Source organism: Balaenoptera borealis (assembly GCF_965194805.1).
Source record: "Balaenoptera borealis genome assembly, chromosome: 1".
In the NCBI taxonomy this organism is placed as follows: domain Eukaryota; kingdom Metazoa; phylum Chordata; class Mammalia; order Artiodactyla; family Balaenopteridae; genus Balaenoptera; species Balaenoptera borealis.
The window spans coordinates 32,955,030-32,976,551 of record NC_138860.1 but is presented as its reverse complement, the minus strand read 5'-3'; the positions used below and the strand labels follow the sequence as shown (position 1 = coordinate 32,976,551).

The 21,522-nt window shown below is 42.3% G+C and overlaps 1 protein-coding gene and 1 long non-coding RNA gene across 4 annotated transcripts in view; one reads left to right on the top strand and one right to left on the bottom strand.

Moving 5' to 3' along the window:
* The window catches only part of LOC309609433, a 258,292-nt gene that overhangs the window by 41,339 nt on the left and 195,431 nt on the right, over positions 1-21,522 (bottom strand). The gene's annotated exons all lie outside the window — the stretch shown is intronic.
* RHEX (regulator of hemoglobinization and erythroid cell expansion) lies at positions 283-21,105 on the top strand. Of its 3 annotated transcripts, none has more exons than XM_082350626.1 (5): positions 283-2,684; positions 15,497-15,597; positions 16,664-16,807; positions 18,113-18,174; positions 18,666-21,105. In XM_082350626.1, the coding sequence occupies exons 2-5, from the start codon at positions 15,501-15,503 to the stop codon at positions 18,888-18,890; spliced, it is 528 nt and encodes a 175-aa protein (XP_082206752.1). In that variant the 5' UTR covers positions 283-2,684; positions 15,497-15,500; the 3' UTR covers positions 18,891-21,105. The 3 variants fall into 3 exon arrangements, with proteins under 3 accessions (XP_082206752.1, XP_082206750.1, XP_082206751.1); XM_082350624.1 differs by having other exon boundaries at positions 15,025-15,597; XM_082350625.1 differs by lacking the exon at positions 283-2,684 and adding an exon at positions 11,985-15,265.

Sequence of the window (21,522 nt, the reverse complement as noted above, 5' to 3'; positions counted from 1 at the left end):
TGGCGCAGTTGTTGAGAGTCTGCCTGCCGATGCAGGGGACACGGGTTCGAGCCCTGGTCCGGGAAGATCCCACATGCCGCGGAGCAACTAAGCCCGTGAGCCACACCTACTGAGCCTGTGCGTCTGGAGCCTGTGCTCCGCAACGAGAGGCCGTGACAGTGAGAGGCCCGCGCACCGCGATGAAGAGTGGTCCCCGCTCGCCACAACTGGAGAAAGCCCTCGCACAGAAACGAGGACCCAACACAGCCAAAAATAAATAAATAAATAAATTTTTTAAAAAATGGGGTGAGATAACTGATTCTCCTGCAGAAAGTAGCTATGTTCTCTGTGAGGCATTGCATCCCACAAATGTCGGAGGCATTGTGCAAGGGGAAAAGGGCTTGGGAAGGATGCAGTCTTACGAAATGTGTAGGGTGTGGGAGGTGAATGTGAGTTATCGACCTCCATCAGCTGCTCTTTCTTCCACCAGGTGATAAGCTATCAGAAATAGCTTCCTGTTGATGTTACAGATGTTATAGCTTAATTTAGGGCTGTCAGCTCAAAGCAGAGAGAGGAAGACCATATCACATCGGGCTAGGCAGATGGAGGCTTGGATGTGGACCTCCCAAGGAGCACCAGCAGGAATCCATTGACAGTGGCCTCTGGGAAGGAGCAGACTAAGTGCTTTTGCGAGCAAATCATCATCTCATCTTCAGCAAGTGTTTGCATGTAGTTAGGCAGTTTGTGAGATGGGGGCATACGCCAGGCATGTATAAATAACTGAGCACTTTAATTCATTCATTCACTTACACATGCCACGAACACTGCTTGAGCACCTACTAGAAGCAGGCAGAGTTCTGGTGACAAGGGACACAGTAGAGTAAGACATAGACCCTCGATTTAGAGCAGCGTCATGGATGATTGAATCAAAACTACTTGCAATTGTTTATGAAGAAAATGTAGTCCGGACAGGTTGAATGCCTTGGGTTTCCAGGTCCAAGTCAAGTGGACTTTCTATTGTTGCAACACTGTCGTAGTGAGAGTACACACATGGAGGACCCCAAATATGTCATGCTCAAAAATCCTTAGCAACTACATGATATTGTGAGCCTTGAAGAGACATCATGGAAGGTTCTAGTCCAACAGTGGTCTACACAGAAGAGCAGAGCAGTGTGAATGATACACAACCCTGGCTGCTGCCATATCTACCCCGGGTTCAGGTAAAAGGGTAATCAAGGTATTGGGTCAAAATTCTTGGCTTGATTCCTGTAGGTTAACTGTAGCTAGAGTTAATTACTGAGAGACTCCGGCAGAGTCAGGAGCAGCGAGGTGTATGTCAACAGTGTAAGGATGAACCTGGAGGGTGCTGAAAACCCAGTTAGGAAATCATTCTGTAAAGCTTCCAGGATCCCCATGCATTCCTAAACTTTGAGTAAGGATGGCGCTTCCTGTTCTTAACATAGCTCTGCAAAGGAAAGAAGACTGTAGCTCTAGACATATTTCCTCAGTGAACTGATAATACATTGCGGGTCGGAAAACAGTGAGCAGCACTCAGCCCAAGGAGTGGATTTCTAACTTTAATTTAGAGAATAAAAATGTAAATAGCTACCATTTGTTGTTTACCAGAGAAAGGAGCTTCTGTTAAGTGCTTTGCCTATTTATTTGTATCATTTAACTTTAAAAAGCCTTATGAGATTTTTAAAAATTAGACATTTATTATTAACCTATGAAAAGACTGAGAACCAGAGAGGTTAAGTAACTTATCCCAAGTCAACCAGCTACCAAGTAGTACAGCCAGGTTTCAAACCTGAATATATCTGACTTGGGAGCCATTATTCTACACTGGTTATCTTGTCCCGAGCAAGGAGGTGACATCACAGAGGCCTATAAAGTTCTGTTTTCTTTGTTTTATCTCAGCATCATTTTATGTTCCTCCTGTTCTTCTTCACTCCCAAATTTAGGTCATGGGGGTTTAGCCTGAGACACCCCCCAAAAGCCTGCAATTGACCTTCCTTCCCTTCCTGACACTGTCATACAAACTGCAACAGCCGTCTGAGTTCAGCCTCATTCAATGTTTAACGGTAAAGAAGTCCTTAAAAAATTATCCTCATCAGTTGCCATACGTCCCATATACACACTCATAATAATCTATGGTTGCATCACACACAGATTCGGAGATGAGGCAAGCTGGAAGGGACCTTTGCTAATATGTAGAGACCCACTTCTTCATTTTATAAAGAAAGATCATGAGTCCACTGGTGGGAAAGTCATTTGTCTGAGCTCATATGGCAAGTTAGTGCCAGAGGTGGGACTTGAACCCAGGCCTCTTGACTCCTCCTCCAGGGCTCTTTCCGCTCTACCGGGCCGTGTGCATATTTGTGGAATTTAAACATTTGTTCACATGGAGGGAAAGAGACTACTAATCTCCATCGACGTAAACTGTCTACATGGAGCAGTAGGGTAGAGCCCTGCCAAGAGAGACAGGAGGTGTTATCTGTTGCTTCACCCCGCTCTACAAAACTGAGCTAGATTATTATCTTCTGAGCAGCATGCCCTCACCCTTTTGGAAATGATGAAACATTGGCGACTGACCTCCAGTGACTGAGAAGCTTCCGGGTGGGGCTGGCGGGGTGGTGAGGGAGATGTTTCCTTCAGGACATCGCTGAAACACAGGCTGGGATCAGAACTTTCTCATGATCCTGGGGGTAAGTATTGTCTGGGCATGTAGGATTTTAAATTAGTTTGAGGGGTGTGTGTCTGTTTGTGAACATATATGTGTAGAAGTTTCAGAGGGGGTTCTCCGTTTATGTGCTAGGGTGCCAGAGTGTGGAATTCAATTGCCATCGGCTTGGAGTGAGCTTAAGATTTGTCAGTGTGCACTTTATGGACATTAGTCTCTTGCTCCTGAGACCTGAGATCTGTCTTCAGTAGCAGCAGTGTCCTTCAGGGCTGCGGCTAGAAGGTAAATAGACTTTGGATGCAGACAGAACCAGATCCAAAGAACTTTGCTAAGTGTTTGTAATCCTCAGTTTCCTCATCTGTAAAATGGGTATAAAACCAGCCACCTTTCAGTGTTGCTATGAGGATTACAGAAAATATACATTTAGTGCCCAGTCCAGTACTCCATCAATAGTAGCTATAAATTATTTACTCTTTTAAAGTCAACTGGGAACCAGATCCCAGAGAATATCTCCCTGCAGGAGTTTTTCCCTTAAGATTCATTCTGAGCTACAAAGAACTGGGATGTGTGGAGGGAAGGGAACCAGCCTGGCAGTTTAAAACTGTTATGAATGAGAATCAGAAAATGTACGCTGTCAAAAAAAAGCCAGGCAAACATCTGGGCAAGGAAAAGCCAACAACAACAACAGCAAAATATAATAGCTGACGCTTACATAGAGCTTACTATGTCCCAGGAACTGTTAAGAGCATCACGTAGATTAATTCATTTAATCCTCACAACAACTCTGAAAATATAGGTGCTGTTCATAGCTTCTCTTTATGATTGAGGAAACTGAGGCACAGAGGTGTTGACTGACTTGACTGAAGTCAATGACAGAAAACTCTTCTAGAATACTTTAGCATAGAAGAGTGTTCTTAGAGCAGGCTTCTCTCCATTGTCCCTGCAGCCTGGGAGCTCAGAAGTGTAGACCAGGCACTCAAGGAAGACTTGGTTATTGGTCGACTCTGCTCTTGTTCGGTGCACTGAACTTGTGTGGGCTTCGGCAACCCTACTCAATACAATGCCTTGAGTAGGATCAGCTGCGTAATCAGCAGGGCCCAGTGCAAATGAAGATCTTGGACCCCCCCCCTTTTTTTTAATATATATTGGTATGCTAAATAAAGCCAGATAATTTTTTTTTAATGGTGAATTTTTTACTGTATGTAACTTATATATCCATAAACCTGACTTTTTTTTTTTTTTTTTAATTGAAACACCTGATCCTTGGGTCATTTGCATTCTTAATTAATTAATTAATTTATTTTTGGCTGTGTTGGGTCCTCGTTTCTGTGCGAGGGCCTTCTCTAGTTGCGGCAAGCGGGGGCCACTCTTCATCGCGGTGCGCAGGCCTCTGACTATCGCGGCCTCTCCCGCTGCGGAGCACAGGCTCCAGACGCGCAGGCTCAGCAGTTGTGGCTCACGGGCCCAGTTGCTCCGCGGCACGTGGGATTTTCCCAGACCAGGGCTCGAACCCGTGTCCCCTGCATTGGCAGGCGGACTCTCAACCACTGCGCCACCAGGGAAACCCATCTTGGACCCCTTTTTAAAAATTATTAAGAATTTAAAGATGGCAACAGCAGAGCACTAAACCCATCATGGGGCCCTTCTGAGCATGAGGTCCTACTGGACTGTACAGGAGACATGCCCATGGCCCTGAGAGCCAGTAGTGAGGCAGGAACAGTGCTGGAAAGTTCCATGGTCTCAGTTACCCCTCTTGACAAATTCTGTGAGGGAGGCCTTTGGCTTTCTGATTAACAGGAGGAAATTGAGACTCAGGGACATCAAGTGCCCCCCACCAAGCTTAAACAGTGTTTATTATATGCAAACTGATTGAACTGCAATGAGTACAGAATGTTACAAAGTGCTTTTCCCCACACATCGTCTCTAAATATTGTGCCAGGAATTGTGGAGCTAAAGTATGGACTAGACATGGTCCCAGCCACCAAAGCGCTCACAAACTGAGCATAATCTGTAGAAGGTGTTTAGTTTCTCTAAAATTTAGTTGGTCAATTCTATAAAATTTAGTTGGCCCATCCAATTCACCTGGACCTTTGCAGAACTAGCAAAATGACTCCTGAAGTTGCTTGCAATTCTTTGTCTTGCTGATTTAGTCTCCGTACTAAGTTTCATTCATCTCAAGTAATTGTAAAAATGCTTTCCCCCAAATCACCGAGTTGCATTCATCTCAAGTACTTTCTTGCAAAAATGCTTTCCGTCAAATTACTAGTTAGAAATTTTGGATGACTTATTTTCCTCCTAAAAATTGGCTGTGACTGGAGGTGTGGCTTAGCTGGTTGAGATTCAAAGTTGCTATTTCTGGTTAATTTGAGTCTTATCCTTTATGTCATTTTAGACTCATGAAATTCTAGAACAACAAAATGTCAGAACTAAATCTATTTATCTCACCCCTTTCAGTTTCTAGACAGGGAAACTGAGACTCAGAGAGAGGAAGCAAGGTGTCCAAGGTGGTTGAGTTTAGAAAGTTGCCGAGCTGGAATGTTGATCCGGGTTCTCATTTTATAGTCCAGATGCGTCCCAACTGCCTGGGGTGAGGCCCCTGCAATGGTGACCAGAGCTGAAGGAAATCCAGAGACAATTTCTCTGATACCCAGGACAGAAGTGACGCCCTAACCCTCTGTCGTCCTCTTCTCCGTGGTGTTTGTCAGACGCGATTTCCTCCCTTTTCACAGCTAGGTACTTGGACCTTCTCTGTCTCCTGGTGCATGGACATGGTGACAGTCATAGGAGCAGGGACTGTTTAGGACCAAGGACCTCCCAGGACCATATAGCTTTGTTTACTGGGTTGCTTATACCTCCCACCTGAAAATCATGTGTGAGCCCCTGTGGAAATGGCTGCATTTATATAGGTAAGCCAATTTGGGGTTGAACGTTCTGTTCTGGTCTGAGGATCATGCCTGTTGTGTACCTATATATGCCAGGCACTCGACTAAGCTTCTTAAATACTACGTGCAGTGTGGCGAAGGCTCTCGCTCCAAACAGCCTGGGTTTGAATTCTTTCTCCTGCATGGCGGATTAGAGCCCGGTTTTCTCATACGTAAAGTGGGGACAGTGATATTATCTACCTCATAAGGTTGTTATTTTGAGGCCTAAATGAGATAATTTATGCAAAATGTTTTGCATGGTGCTGGCATACAGTAAGCACAAAACATGTGTGAGTTAAAAAAATGAAACAGGTGACGTCCTCATTTTTCCCATGAAACACTGGGGCCTGACAAGAGAAAGCAAGTCACAGCTAGGAAGGCCAGAGCTGGAATCCCCAGCCCAGTTCACCTGGCCACTAAGTCCCTGTTCCTCACCATTTTCCTGCCCTTACTTGTGGGGTTGCCTGGCAGCATACTCAGCTTTCTCCCATATCATCTTATTCCCATGTGGTCAAATCTATAGTGAACTCTGTTGAAGACAATTAATTCCACTGAAACTGTCCCCTACGGCCAGGGTTGGCAGACACCTTTAGCTGGAGTGCTGTGCTCCCCACTTTCCACCCATCCATCACCTGTTCCTCAAATAATACCCTCTCAGTGACTCCTCTCTGAATATTCTATTGCATGGGGGTCTCTTTTTCCTCTAAAACATTAAGTACTATTGATAGCACGCCTTCTGACAATTCATCATGCTTTGTTGTGGCATCTCTTGTATTTTTTGATTTTTTTTTTAACACATTAATGTCTTGATTTTCCAAGTACAACATGAGCTCTTGGAAGTTCAGGTAGCGTTCTCCCCTTCTTCGTAGCCATCAGGGTATTTCACCCAGGACCACACACATAGACCATTCAATAAATATTTGATTGACTGAAATTCAGACATTTAGCTGATTATCGCAATGTTATATTAATATGGTGAGATAGAATTTAGATGTAAATAAAATGTTTATGTAGATAAATTTGGTCTCATGCTAATTTAAGCTACTCAGAAATTCTAGGCTTGTTTCCATACTCTTTAAATATTTTCCTGATTGGAAAAAATCATCCAGAACATTTTAGTACCTAGTTTTGTTAACATTTAGGTATATTTTCTTCCATTTCCCCTTTTTGAAAATAGATTCCCCAATTTAATTTTCATAAATGTATATGCATGAGAAAATTTATATTTGATATGCAAAATAATTATCAATGAATTATTCTGGATTTGATTAACTGAATCAGGTGAATTGAGGGGTTGGGGTTATTAAACTAATAGACAAAAAAATTTTAATGACCCAGAGTTTTTTTCTTTACAAATATCCATTTTTTTAAATTTACTTGTTACAGGGTTGTGATCATATTGTATATTGTATACTGTATATATATAATGTGTATATATATATCTATCTATATATAGATAGATATATAGATAGATATATACTGATAAAGTACAAGCTAAATATGACTGTCTTGTACTTTTTCACAGAAGACTCCTTCCCTAGATTAATTTTTCCTAAACATAATTTTAAGTGTATAATATTCCATCCTATACCTTCGCTCTAATTTATTTAATCTTTGTTTTTCAATCAGATTGTTTTCCATTTTTCACTTTTATAATCCACAGTGGGTAGAACTACCTTGCAATAACACCTTTGATCTCATTCCAAATTGTTTGTTGAATTGTCTGTTCCTCGCCTTTTACCAATTTATCATTTGGGGAGTGCTAGGATTTTTCTTAACAATTTTTGTAAAAACAAAACGTAAAATCTTTTAAAATTGTGTTGCACATACTTTCTCTAGTTCTTTTGTCTGTTTGCCTTTAAATTTTATTTTAACATATTGAGTTTTAATATTTTAGAACCAAATCTATTTTTCTTGTATTGCTCTGTGATTTCTTCTGTTGCACATAAACTGAGAAAGTTTTCTCTCATCTGGGGATTTAATAAATATTATTGAATATGTGAATATCCGATCCTATTTCCTTCTAGTTTTAATGTCTCAATTTAAAAATATTTACCTCCTTAATCCCTTTGGAATTTATTTTGTTATATCATGTCTGAATAGAAGATACTTTCTTTTTCCCTATAGGTAGCTAATTCATTATCCTGTGTGCAAAATTTCTTAAATAACCCTTTCCTTTCCTCCCCCTGCTTCGTGAACCACTTTTATAATATATGTGTTATACGTAGTCATATTTTACAAGTCTCTACACTACTTTTAAAAAGTGGTATGTCTGGAAACCACTTTGTCACAATTCCTTTTCAAACAAGTTTCAACCCTCCTGGATTGTTATTATTTTTCCCCAGATAAATTTTTGAATAATTTTGAGGTGTAGAAAATTCTCATTCTAATTTTGATTGGAATTATATTGGACCAATAAATCAATTTCAAAGTGATTTATTTTTAGTCTTTCAGCTTCCCAATCTGAAACCCATCAGATGTCTTTCTCTTAAAGTCTTTTAGATTTCTCAGTGAATTTCTACAATTTTCTTCAAAATAATTCTTATAATTAAAATTATCCTTAGATATATCTGTTGCGATGTTTGCTAAGGTTCCTGGTTCCCCCTGTCCCCAATTCCATTTTCTAACTGGCTGTGGCTAGAATAATAGCAATATTATTGCTATGAATGGCAATAATTACCAGCAAAGAATGGCTGGTAATTTTAGAATATTTATCATGCCCTCAGGACTTTCCTGAGCCGTCTCATCAATTTCACTAGTTTTTCAATTGATTCTTTTGGGATTTCCAGGTATAAAATCACATCTTTTGCAAATAAGAGTAAACTTGACTTTTCCTTGCTCCATTGCATCAGTTATTAGCTGAGGCTCCAGCGCCAGCCTGTCTGGGCACAAAGCCTCATTAATTCTTCTCATTATCTTGGCCAACGTACTTCTCTGTGTCTGCGTTTTGTCCTCTGTAAAATGGAAATAATAATAGTACCTACCTCCTAAGATGGTTGTGAGAATCAGATGAATTAATATATGTGAAAGTACGCAGAGAACATGCTCAATAAATATTCAGTATTATTATTATAGGTTGGAGAAACTTCCAGCTTCATTTAAAATATTTGATTTATCCATGTTGTATTTATAGTATATAAAAGGCAGCTCCTTGTAATGATTGAGGGTTAGACTTTTGAGTCAGATGGGCTTGAGTTTAAAACTTGACTCTTCCAGTGGAGGGACCAGGGCAAATTGGTCAACCTCTCCAAGCCTTGGTGTCCTCATCTAGGAAATGGCAATAATGTCTATTCTTGTAGAGCAAGAGGATAAAAAACCACATGGCAAATACTCAACGTTAGTTTTTATTATTGTAATAATTAATTTCCTGTATATCCCTGGAGTAACTTTTTTTAATTTTTAAAAAATCTTTTATTGGACTATAGTTGATTTACAATGTTGTATTGGTTTCAGCTGTACAGCAAAATGAATCAGTTATACATATACATATATCCACTCTTTTTTAGATTCTTTCCCCACATAGGTCATTACAGAGTATTGAGTAGAATTCCCTGTGCTATACAGTAGGTCCTTATTAGTCCTCTATTTTATATATAATAGTGTGGATGTGTCAGTCCCAATCTCCCAGTTTATCCTTCCCAGCCCCCTCCCGTTCCCCACCAGTAACCATAAGTTTGTTTTCTACATCTGTGACTCTGTTTGTTTTGTAAATAAGTTTATTTGTACCATTTTGTTTTTTAGATTCCACATATAAGTGATATTGTATGATATTTGTCTTTCTCTGCCTGACTTTCTTCACTCAGTATGACAATTTCTAGGTCCATCCATGTTACTGAGAATGGCATTATTTCATTCTTTTTTATGGCAGAGTAGTATTCCATTGTATGTGTATATATATATATATATATATATATATATATACCACATCTTCTTTATCCATTCCTGTCAATGGGCATTTAGGTTGATTCCATGTCCTGGCTATTGTAAATATTGCTGCAGTGAACATTGGGGTGCATGTATCTTTTTGAATTATGGTTTTCTCTGGGTATATGCCCAGAAGTGGGATTGCTGGATGATATGGTAGTTCTATTTTTAGTTTTTCAAGGAACCTCCATGTTGGCTCTACCAATTTACACTCCCACCAACAGTGTAGAAGGGTTCCCTTTTGCCACACCCTCTCCAGTGTTTATTGTTGGTAGATTTTTTGATGATGGCCATTCTGACCCATGTGAGGTGATACCTCATTGCAGTTTTGATTTACATTTCTCTAATAATTAGTGATGTTTCCATGTGTTTTTTGGCCATCTGTATGTCTTCTTTGGAGAAATGTCTATTTAGATCTTCCACCCATTTTTTGATTAGGTTGTTTGTTTTTTTGATATTGAGCTGCATGAGCTATTTGTATATTTTGGAGGTTAACCCTTTGTCAGTTGCTTCATTTGCAAATATTTTCTCCCATTCTCAGGTTTGTCTTTTCATTTTGTTTATGGTTTCCTTTGCTATGCAAAAGTTTTTAAGTTTAATTAGGTCCCATTTGTTTATTTTTGTTTTTATTTTCATTACTCTAGGAGGTGGATTAAAAAATATTTTGCTGCGATTTATGTCAAAGAGTGTTCTGCCTATGTTTTCCTCTAAGAGTTTTATAGTATCTGGCCTTACATTTAGGTCTTTAATCCATTTTGAGTTTATTTTTGTGTATGGTGTTAGGGAGTGTTCTATTTCATTCTTTTACACATGGCTGTCCAGTTTTCCCAGCACCACTTATTGAAGAGACTGTCTTTTCTCCATGTACGTTCTTGCCTCCTATGTCATAGATCAGGTGACCATAGGTGCGTGGGTTTATTGGACTTTCTATCCTGTTCCACTGATCTATATTTCTGTTTTTGTGCCAGTAGCATACTGTTTTGATTACTGTAGCTTTGTATTATAGTCTGAAGTCAGGGAGGCTGATTCCCCTGGAGTAACGTTTGATATAATATTATGTATTTACCTCTGTATTCATAAGTGAAATGAGCCTGGAGAGTTTTCCTTTTTTTTTTTTTTTTTTGTGCCCTGTGTTCTTTAAAAATTTCAAATAACTCATTTGTAAAACTACCTGGACACAAATTTTGAGTACATAGTTTTTATACTGCTTTTAATTTGTAAATAACAATAGCTGTCATTTATAGGATGCTTATTACTATGTGACAAAAGGTAGAATAACTGCTTCACATACTGCATCTTATTTCATTCACAGAAGTAGGTATCATTTATATTCATCTATCTAATCCTGAGAATTAGTTATTATTGCTCTCATCTTACAGGCAAGAAAAGAGAGGCTTTGAGAGGTTAAATAACTAGACCCAACTCATGCAGAGGATGAGCTGGGATGTGAACTCAAGCTGTCTGACTCCAAGTTCTCTGCCTTTAGCAGCTAGAGGGGAACTGAACTTGGATCCCAAATTGCTTTCTTGTTATTTTGCTTTGGTTTTAGTCTGTTTAAGTTTTCTGTGCATTATGGAATCCATTTTGCTAATTATATTTTTCTAGGAAATCAATAATTTTATTGATATTTCACAAAAAGAAAATCTCAGGAGTCTCACAATTTTTGACCTCCTCTGTTTCTGTGGTTATATTCATTATTAGTCTGGTTTATTTATGTTTCCTCCTTTTCTTGATCTTCAAAACTGCATATTCAATTAGGGGAGAAAAGTCTAGTAATATGAAGGAGACCAGATGATATTATAAAATGGAAAGAAGTATTTTTTTCTTTCAAAGTATTCCATTTCCATCCAACTATGCTTCCCTTTCCCCTCCTCCAGTCTTTAAAGAACAGAATGCTGAGGGCTAGAAAGAGCCTTAGGAGTACTGTCAAGTGCTGGGCCTAGAAAGGACTTCTACCTGTCCCAGGTCACACAGTTGGCAAGTGACAGAGCCAGGAGGAGGAGCCTGGCTCTCATCTCCCTGTCTTGTTCTCTTATAGCTCAAATTCTTCATTTTAAAGACAATAAGTTAATGAAGCCTGCCAAAAAATCTTTTAAACACTTCATAAAAAAAACCTTTAAAGCTACTTAATTTTGGGCTTCCCTGGTGGCGCAGTAGTTAAGAATCCGCCTGCCAATGCAGGGGACACGGGTTCGAGCCCTGGTCTGGGAAGATCCCACATGCCGCGGAGCAACTAGGCCCGTGAGCCACAATTACTGAGCCTGCGCGTCTGGAGCCTGTGCTCCGCAACAAGAGAGGCCGTGATAGTGAGAGGCCCGCGCACCGCGATGAAGAGTGGCCCCCGCTTGCCGCAACTGGAGAAAGCCCTCGCACAGAAACGAAGACCCAACACAGCCAAAAATAAATAAATAAAATAAAGAATTATTAAAAAAAAAAAAAAAAGAAGTATATCTAAGTATATAAAAAAAAATGCTTTAAAAAAAAAAAAAAAAAAAGCTACTTAATTTTAAAAGAGTGATCAAGTCAGCTTAGCAATATTGATTGATTACTTTAATCCATATGATTTTCACATAAATCATCTTCTGTTGTGCACTCTTTCCAGAATATATCTAACCAAAGAAAGCAGGCCTCAGACAGGAAAAGTTGTGTTTTTATTATTTTACCTCTTTTGTTATGCTGTACCTACTAGAAAGGCCACAAGAGAGCTCCTTTATCAGGAGAAGGGGAAACAAGAAAATGGAATTCAACCCTAACTGGAAGACCCAGGGTTTCCCCCAGGTCTGAAGTAAAAGGAAGAAATGTTCTTAGCCCTCTGCTCACGTGTGGTTTGGAGGCAGCTGGCAAGACACTGCATTAATGTGGGGCTGGGTATCCAAACCTGAAAGAGGGCAGGGCAGGACAGTCCCATCTTGATGATGGAATGAAGTGTATGAAACTCTCACATGGTCCAGGCATTTTTTCTGAACATAGTTACCTCAAATTGCTCATTTCCTGGTTGTTTGGGGTGTGTGTATGTGTACAAATGAGCAGATGTTTCTGCCGACTGTCTGATCAGCAATCTGCAGTTAGACCCTAAGGAACAACCTGCTCATTGCGGTGAGGGGCCATTAGCCACTGACATAGTGACATCTGTCATCATTTTCATACCTCATCCTGCCCAGATTTTATCTTCAAACTGTACTCAAAATGAATGCCTAAGTTTCCAAAAATAGACAGACCCAATTTTAATAGCTCAACTCTAGTCATCATCTTGGTGCAGTGTTTTAGGGTTGAATAATAACTAATAATTACTGAGTGCTTCCCACATGCCTGCCGTTGTATTTAGGTCTTTATAAACATAACTCCCCAAGCCCACACAAGAACTCTGTGAGGTACATACTATCATTGTCCCCATTTTACAGGTACAGAAACTGAGACACTGAGAAGTTCAATAATTCACACCTAGAAGGGAACAGAACTTGGATCCATATTGAGACCTGTTTGACTTTTATGCTATATATTGACACAGGTACTGTGTGTCATTTAGCTAGTAAAGTGCTCACAGTATATTAAAATGATAGAAGGAAGTATAGGCAACATAGTTTTGTATAAAGAGACAAAATAAGATACTGGTTTTTTTTTTTAATTTATTTTTGGCTGCGTTGGGTCTTCATTGCTGCGTGCAGGCTTTTCTCTGGTTGCGGCGAGCGGGGCCTACTCTTCGTTGCGGTGCACGGGCTTCTCACTGCGGTGGGTTCTCTTGTTGCGGAGCACGGGTTCTAGGCACGTGGGCTCAGTAGTTGTGGTTCGCGGGCTCTAGAGCACAGGCTCAGTAGTTGTGGCATACGGGCTTAGTTGCTCTGCGGCATGTGGGATCTTCCCAGACCAGGGCTCAAACCCATGTCCCCTGCAATGGCAGGTGGATTCTTAACCACTGCGCCACCAGGGAAGCCCAAGATATTGGTTTTAAAGTAATGGAACATTTATATAATGCAGTGATTATCAACTGGGGGCAAAAGTGACTGCCTCAGGGGGACGTTTGGAAATGTGTGGGGTCATTTTTGGTCATTTTGGTTGTTGCATTAACCTGTTACACCTGTTATTGGTGGTCCCTCAGGACACAATTCTAGACAACAAGGAACTGCCTGCCTCCAAATGTCAAGAGTACTAAAAAACACTAATAAAATGGAATAGTGGTAATTTTAAATGATGCAAAAGACTGAAGGTGGCAAACTCAGATGCCTTCAGGGATCAGTCAGGGACTGAAAAGTACATGGCCCTCCTCAGGGCATCCGCATACAAATCCTTAAAGCACATTATCAAACAAAGTCATCTAGGCGTCAAATTTGGCCTGTGGGCCCCAGATTGAGTCTGTTTAATGAAGGTTTTCTGATCTGGAAACAAGTTTATGATCTATTAAGCAAAGAGGAAGAGCTCCTGGCAACCTCCAGCTGGCCAACACCCAGCCCTGGAGAGGCAGTGGTGGCGAACTCCACAACCTCCCTCCCCAGTTCCTGCCTCCCCTCTCTCCCAACTTGGTCCAGGTTTGATCTTGGATAGCCCCAGTGTGAGAACCACATGCAGAAACAAAAATGTCAGGACGTTCCACACTGCCCTTATCACTTGGAAATGCTGACAGGGAAAATAAGCCTTACTGGCAATAAAAGCCTTTTCAATGTTTACCATCTGCAGCAGGACACTGGGCCTTCTTGCGGCCCCATCTTGTGCTGAGTAAACATCATTTCAAAGGCTTTGAAACCATCCTGTCTTTTTCTTGCAGTAAACTCCATATTCAGCACCATTTTTTTTTTGACAATAAAAAATTTTTTTAAATTGAAGTATAGTTGATTTACAGTGTTGTGTTAGTTTCTGGTGCACAACAAAGTGATTCAGAATATATATATATTCTTTCTCATATTCTTTTCCATTATGGTTTATTACAGGATGTTGAATACAGTTCCCTGTGCTATACACTAGGACCTTGTTGCTTATCTATTTTATATATAGTAATTCGTATCTGTTAATCCCAAACTCCTAATTTATCCCTTTTCAGCACCATGTTGATGGAATTGATATGCTAATTTTTAAAATAAACATACTCATGAGGGTGGAACAGCGTCCACAGTCCTGGGCCTAAAGCCCAACGAAGGCACAGAGGGTGTGGGTGAGTGTGTGTGCATGTGTGTGTGTGTGTGTGTGACATTGGGCTTCTTCACAGAATCTCCCCCAGTGTGTTTGCTCCTGTTGGACCCCTTTGTGCTTCCAGCAGCAGGTAAGGCTCTGGGAGCAGAGATGAATGGTTGGGGGTGTAGGATTGGATGTAGAGCTCAAATCCAGGCCTGGCTGTACGGCCTCAGACTCCTCCCTCAGCCCTCTAGACCTCACATTGCTCCTTATAAAAGGAGGGTAGTGACATCTAGGTCACGGGATCGTGCGAATCAGGTAGGGTGGCGGGTGTGCCGGGGGCTCAACCCTGTGGCTGGCAGCGAGCGAGTACCCACCGGTTGGCAGGTGCTAATATTGTTACTGCCTATTTTGTAGATTCGAAAACTGGAATCTGGGGCGAGGAAAGCAAATGACCCTCTAGCAGCCAAGACTGCCCAGGAGTCCTGACCCACTGCCTCGCCTCTGTGGGTCTCCAGGGCAGTCCCACTCTTGGTGCTGCCTGGACACGAGGTACCCCCAGTGGTTCCATCCACGTCTCTTCCTGCTGCCCCTGAGAGAGCCCAAGCCCCTCTTGCGACCTGCGACGGCCCTGCGAGGAACTCGTCATGCTGACGGAGTGAGTGGCCGGGGAAGAGCCGGCTCAGGTTCCCATCAGGCTGATGGATGTAGCCGGCTTCCAAGTGTGCACATCACCCTCCCCGGCCCCTAAAGCCTTCCCATTTGAGAGGGAAGAGACCCAAGACGCACAGCAACACCCGCAGGCTGCCTCTGGCTCAGGGCAGGGATGGGTTTGCAGCCGTCTCGGTACCTCTGCAACCCCTAACCTGATTTCCTCGTCTCCCAACAGAGAAATGAAGGTCTGGCACGGAGTAGTGATCGCAGTGGTGTCTCTGGTACTGCAGGCCTGCCTCCTCGCAGCCGTCAACTACCTGCTCAGCAGGCGCATGGGTAACTGGCTCAACATCCTCTTCCCTCCTGGTTCCCTTCAGGGACCACTCCCGAGCCTGCAGCAAGATGAGCCCCCTTTGGAGCCCCCGAATATCACTTGAAAACCTACTTGAGGAATCCCTGGCCAGATGCCCCTTCACTCCACCAACCTCTAAGCCGGTAATCCCCACTCTGGCCCAACCTATCTGCGGTTGGGAATGATGGCTCAGAGTCCTTCCACTACCCAGACAAGCTTCTGCCTAGAGACAAGCTGCTGCGACGCTCATGAGGGTGCGCTCACTTAACCTGAGCCTGGTGAACTTCCTTCATCCCTGCCAAGGGACTTAATGTGAAGAAATGGCCTTGAATTACAACAGAAGGGCGAATGGTATGGTTAGACTAAGAGATTAGCTTAAATTCCTGAGCTGATTTGCAGTGGAAAGTAGGAAGCTCGGTCCAGGGAAGACATTACAATGAAGGAAAAAAATAAACTGCTTTGGCTGTGTTAAGACAAGGGATTGGGCAAGATGGTGTAAGTCTAAGCTACTCTAGTCAATCATTCATTCATTCATTCATTCATTTAATACAACAGGGAACAAAATAAAAATCCCTGCCCTTATGGACCTTACATTCCATGGGTAACACAGACAATAAACAAGTAAAATGTGTGTTAGGTTATGGTAAGTGCTAGGGAGAAAAAAAATGAAGCAAGGCAAGGAGATACGAATTGGATGGGGGTCAGCATCCCTGAGATGCTGACACTTGAGTCTAAACCTGAGGGAAGTGAGGAAGTGAGCCACACCTACAAAGGCCGTAAGCCAGGAGAGTTTGTTCATAACAGCAGAAGCAAAGGGGCTGGGTAGCTGGAGCTGAGGTGCGGCAGGAAGAGGAAGGAGGAGTGAGGCTCAGAGGGACTTTGGCTTTTACTCCAAGTGAGGCGAGGGGCGTTGCAGGGTTCTGAGCAGAGGCGTGCTGAGGTTTGAAGAGATCCCTCTGATCAATTTTCCCTAATGAGAGCTGTGCTCACAGATAGGATGTGCCTCACTTAGTGAACTTTCACTGTTGACTCTTGCCCTGTCCCCTCTAGCCAAGGAGAATGAGCGGATACTGAAAAAGGCCAGGCTCCAGGTCCCCAGGCCCAGCCCTGCCCACTACTGCCCACCTGCTGCCAAGGAGATGAAGGAGACTTGGGCAGAGAGAAGCACTCCTGTGCCTGAACCCCGTTACCCGCGTGAGTACAGGGGTGGGGGGAGAACTTGTCTCAAAGCTTATTCTGCTCTGTCTGGACTGCCGGGGAGCCTCCCTGCAGCAGCCCTGGTCTGTCCTGCCCAAACCACTAGCCCGAGGATTCCTCACACCCTCCCCAGAACAGGCCAAGCCAAGCCCCCATTTTCAGAAGGTTGTTCATCCTACCCAGTGGGGCAGATTGCGTTGGGTTTGTGTGGGTCTAAGTTCTTCTCTAGCTTTGGTCCTGTGTGAACGGCTGCCGCAGAGGACTGGGGGCTGTCTCTGCTCCTGTCTTTGTGATACTATGGCATCTTTTCTTCTGCCTGCCTGTTAGTGGTGGAGCCGAGATTTCAACTGCCTCTGCCTGCCCCCAGCCATGGAATCTGGGCACTTTAATAAATCTGAGTCTTGGTGATGGTTCACATCTATATCCCCCTCCGGCAAGTGAACCAACAGGAACATCACGTGCTCGTTTTCTCTCTCTTTCAGCTTGGGAGACCCACCAGGTCACTATTCGCACAGTGGAAACTGCTGCTTCCACAGCAAGAGAGTCACTCACCAGAGATTGCTCTTTCCACTGCTTTATCTTTTGGTTGATTTGAGTTTGCTCTGTCCTTCTAAATTTTATCTTTTCAGTTGGAGAAATCTGGTTGTCAGGCTTCCTCGCCACCAAGATAAGGCCTCAATGCATGTGGGAATCAGAAGATGCCATTTGCATGAACTCACGGTCTCAATGGAAGGGGAGAGGCATGGGCCTCGCCACAACCCCTGATCCTGATGCTTCCCTGAAGCCTGGTCAGAATCAAAGACTCCATGGCTGGCAGGGACCTCAGAGATCATCGTCCAACTCTCTGTGTTACAGGGGACAAGACCAGGGCACAAAAAGGAATGTAACCTTCCTGGAGTTAGTGACAGGTTTAGATGAGAAGCTGTGCCTGTGATTTCTGGGGCCAGAGCTCTTTGCCTTGGGCCGCAGCGGCCCAGCATGCCCCGTCTACTCCCCTTCCAGCAGATAGCCCTCCCCAAGCACAGTCCAGCCTGGTGGGCTTGGTGTTACTTTTAGATGGAGCTGGACAAAGCAGCAGTGCCTGGACTCTTGGACATGTTCCTGGTTATTTTGGGAGGCTCCCCCCTTTCTCTGTTCTATTCCTTTTTTCTCTTTGGGGGGCTCTGTATCTCTCTTCCCCACTCCTCTTTGAGTTCCTCTCTCTGCCTCTGTCTTCATCTCATTCTCCCTTCCATTGCCTCTATCCTCTCTTTACACCCTTTGGCTTTCTTTGGAAGAAGAACAGTTTCTATTTCACCCTAGATGACAGTGACACGTCCTCAGACAGCTCCGACAGCTCGGACGGCTCACCTCCCACCCACCAGGTAATGGACACTCCTAGTGATCCCAGCCCTCCATATGCAGTCTGGGGTCACCGTGGCTCCAGAGATGGGAGCAAGGAAGGAGGTGCTTCTGGAGGCATTACATCATCCTTAGGTGAGGGTGGTTGGGCTTTCATTCCCAGGCCCGTATCAGCACAGAGCATCCAAACAAAGTGGGTCTGAGTGAACTATAAAAATGAAGGTGCTAACAAGAAACCCCTTTCTCCCCATGTCCCAGTCACTGACCAGGGTCCACTCTGAGTCCTGACCTCACTTGGATTAAGTCTCCATGTCTTTCTTCCTTAAACCCATTCATTCCCACAGGCACAAGGAGCAATCTTCCTCATTGCCCTGGCCCTGCTCTCAGACACAGCTACCCGGGACCCAGGTTCTTTCCCATCCAGCCTAGGGCGAGCCTCTTTGAGTGAGAGTTGAGTACCTCCTCCAAACATGGTAGGGATCTTGACCAAATTTCTTTGCTTTTTTCCCCTAAGGCCACCAAGGATGTGAACTACACACAAGTGGTCTTTTCAGCTCCTGGAGGACGAAGAAATGACTCTGTCCTGGACTATGAGAACACAGAGGAAGCCACAGATTACATCAATGTCAAACCAAAAAGCCACAAGCCCAGTTTCTGGACTTCTGTGAACCCTGGTGTCTTTAAGCCAGTGGAATACCCAAGTGGCCATGTGAATTCTAGGCTTTTTAATGGGGTGTAGTTCCTTATGAATTCTTGCACTTATTTTGTAGGGGGACTAGTGTTTGGGGGTTTTTTTTTGACAAGGAAATAGGAGAAAAAGTATGCCTGTATGTCAGCAAGGAATATTCAGATTAGGAAGAACTTCCAGGTTAAGTATGAAAACATTGGCGCATATCAGTAGAGAAAGCGATGAAGTCTCTCTCCATAAAAAAATTTTTAAAGATTTTAATCAACTGTAGTAGAGTTCTGTTTGACAGTCTTATGATTAAATGCCTCTCTGAGCTATTTAATTATTGGCAATAAACAACTTCCTTAAAATTTTTAAATAAAACAGCAACCACAGGTTCCTCTTTTCCTCTGGCTTAACCTTGCATGCTGTTCCTTTATCAGTATTGTATCTTGCTGAGTAATCCTGCTCTGCCCTCAGAACTTTAAATAGTGCATTTGGAAAGCTCACCATTACTTAACCTTTGAATCTGCTGTTCTTAGGAAAGAAAGATGAGAGTAGTAAATGCCAACTAGCATCACAATCTAGCATCTAGCATCTCAAAAAAACTTTCCAAATTCAATCCAATAAAAATCAATATCCATTCTTGGTTTGTGGTTGTTGTTGTTTTTACTTTTACTACCAATTAGTAGTAAAAGACACTTTCTTAACTTGATTAAGAACAGCTTATCTGAAACCAGCTAATGGCATGATATTTAACTGTAAGGTCCTAGACGCAGTCCTATTAAATCATGGAACAAAGTAGGAATGTCCAAAAGCCTAACATTTCTTTACTATCTAACATTGCTCTAGAAATTCTAATCAGTGCAGTAAAACAGTTAACAAAAATAAGGCTATAATTATGGAAGAGGAGAAGTTTGTCATTGTCTGCGATATGCTAGGGAATTAACTATGTTTTAAAATTAATAACATGCAGTTAACAATGACTAGATAAATATACAACTTACTTTTCCCAACAGCTAATTAAGACACGAAATGAAAAAAAAATTGCTCACAATAACTAAGCAAACATCTAAAAATGGAAATCCTATTATAAAGCAGAAACTAACACACCATTGTAAAGCAATTATACTCCAATAAAAATGCTGAAAAAAAAAAAAAAAAAGGAAACCCTAGAAATACTCCTAGCCAAATTCAAACCCCAGATGAGTGGCATTCAGGTCTAGAGACCATTCATTAGCTGTGCGCCATCTGCTGGCTATAAATGACCTTTCTAGCCCTGGTACTGAGGGGGTTGGGGGCGGAGGGGCAGGGCAGCTTTCATCTTCCCAGGTTCCTCTTCCCCAAGATGACCTGAAGAGATGGTTTTGAGTTTCTGGGGCTGGAAACTTTTGACACATGTCCCTACACCTTTTAGCTACCACTGTTCTTCCTCTCCTACTATTGTTTGAACATTTGTGTCCCCCACCAAAGTTATATGCTGAAATCCTAATCCAAGGTAATGGTATTGGGAGACGGGTCCTTTGGGAGGTTATTCGATCATGAGGGTGGCAACCTCCTGAATGAGATTAGTGCTCTTAGAAATCCACAGAGCTCCCAGCGCCTTCCATCATGTGAGGATACAATGAGAAATCTGCAGCCCAGAAGAGGACACTCACCAACCATGCTGGCACCCTCCAAAACTATGAAAAATAAATATCTGTTGTTTATAAGCCACCCAGTCTATGGTACATTTTATGGAGCCGTAGGAACCAGGACATCTCCTTAGAAAGCTTTTCTTCTTTTTATTCTTCCAGTTTTACAGAGATATAATTGACATACAGCACTGTATAAGTTTAAGGTGTACAGCACAATGATTTGACTTACATACGTCATGAAATGATTACCACGATAAGTTCAGTGCGCATCCATCGTCTTGTATAGACACAAAATTAAAGAAATAGAAAAAAATGTTTTTCCTTGTGAACTCTTTACTCTCTTAACAACTTTCACATAGAGCATACAGCAGTGTGTGATAGATTTATCACGTAGTACATTGCATCCCTAGTACTTACTATCTTGTAACTGAAAGTCTGTACCTTTTGACTGCCTTTATCCAATTCCCCTCCCACAACTCCCACCTCTGATACCACAAATCTGATCTCTTTTTCTATGAGTTTGTTTGTTTGTTTTTGTAGTATAATTGACCTATGCACTATGTTAGTTCCTGTTACACAACATAGTGATTTGATATTTCTATACTTTCAAAATGATCACCCAGTCTAATCACCCTCTGTCACCATACAAAGATATTATGTACTATTCCCCACACTGTACATTTCACACCTGCAACTCATTTATTTTGCAACTGGAAGTTTGTATCTCAATCTCCCTCACTTATTTCTCCCCTCGCCTCACCCCTTCTCCTCTGGCAATGATGTGTTTGTTCTCTGTATCTATTACTCTGTTTATGTTTTGTTATGTTTGTTCATTTGTTTTGTTTTTTAGATTCCACGTATAAGTGAAATCATACAGTATTTGCCTTTCTTTGTCTGACTTACTTCACTTAACAGAATACCCTCTAGGTCTATCCATGTTGTTGCAAACTGCAAGATTTCATTCTTTTTATGGCAGAAAAAGATATACGCACTCCTATGTTCATGGCAACATTATTTGCCGTAGCCAAGATATGAAAGCAACTTAAGAGCCCATCAATAGATGAATA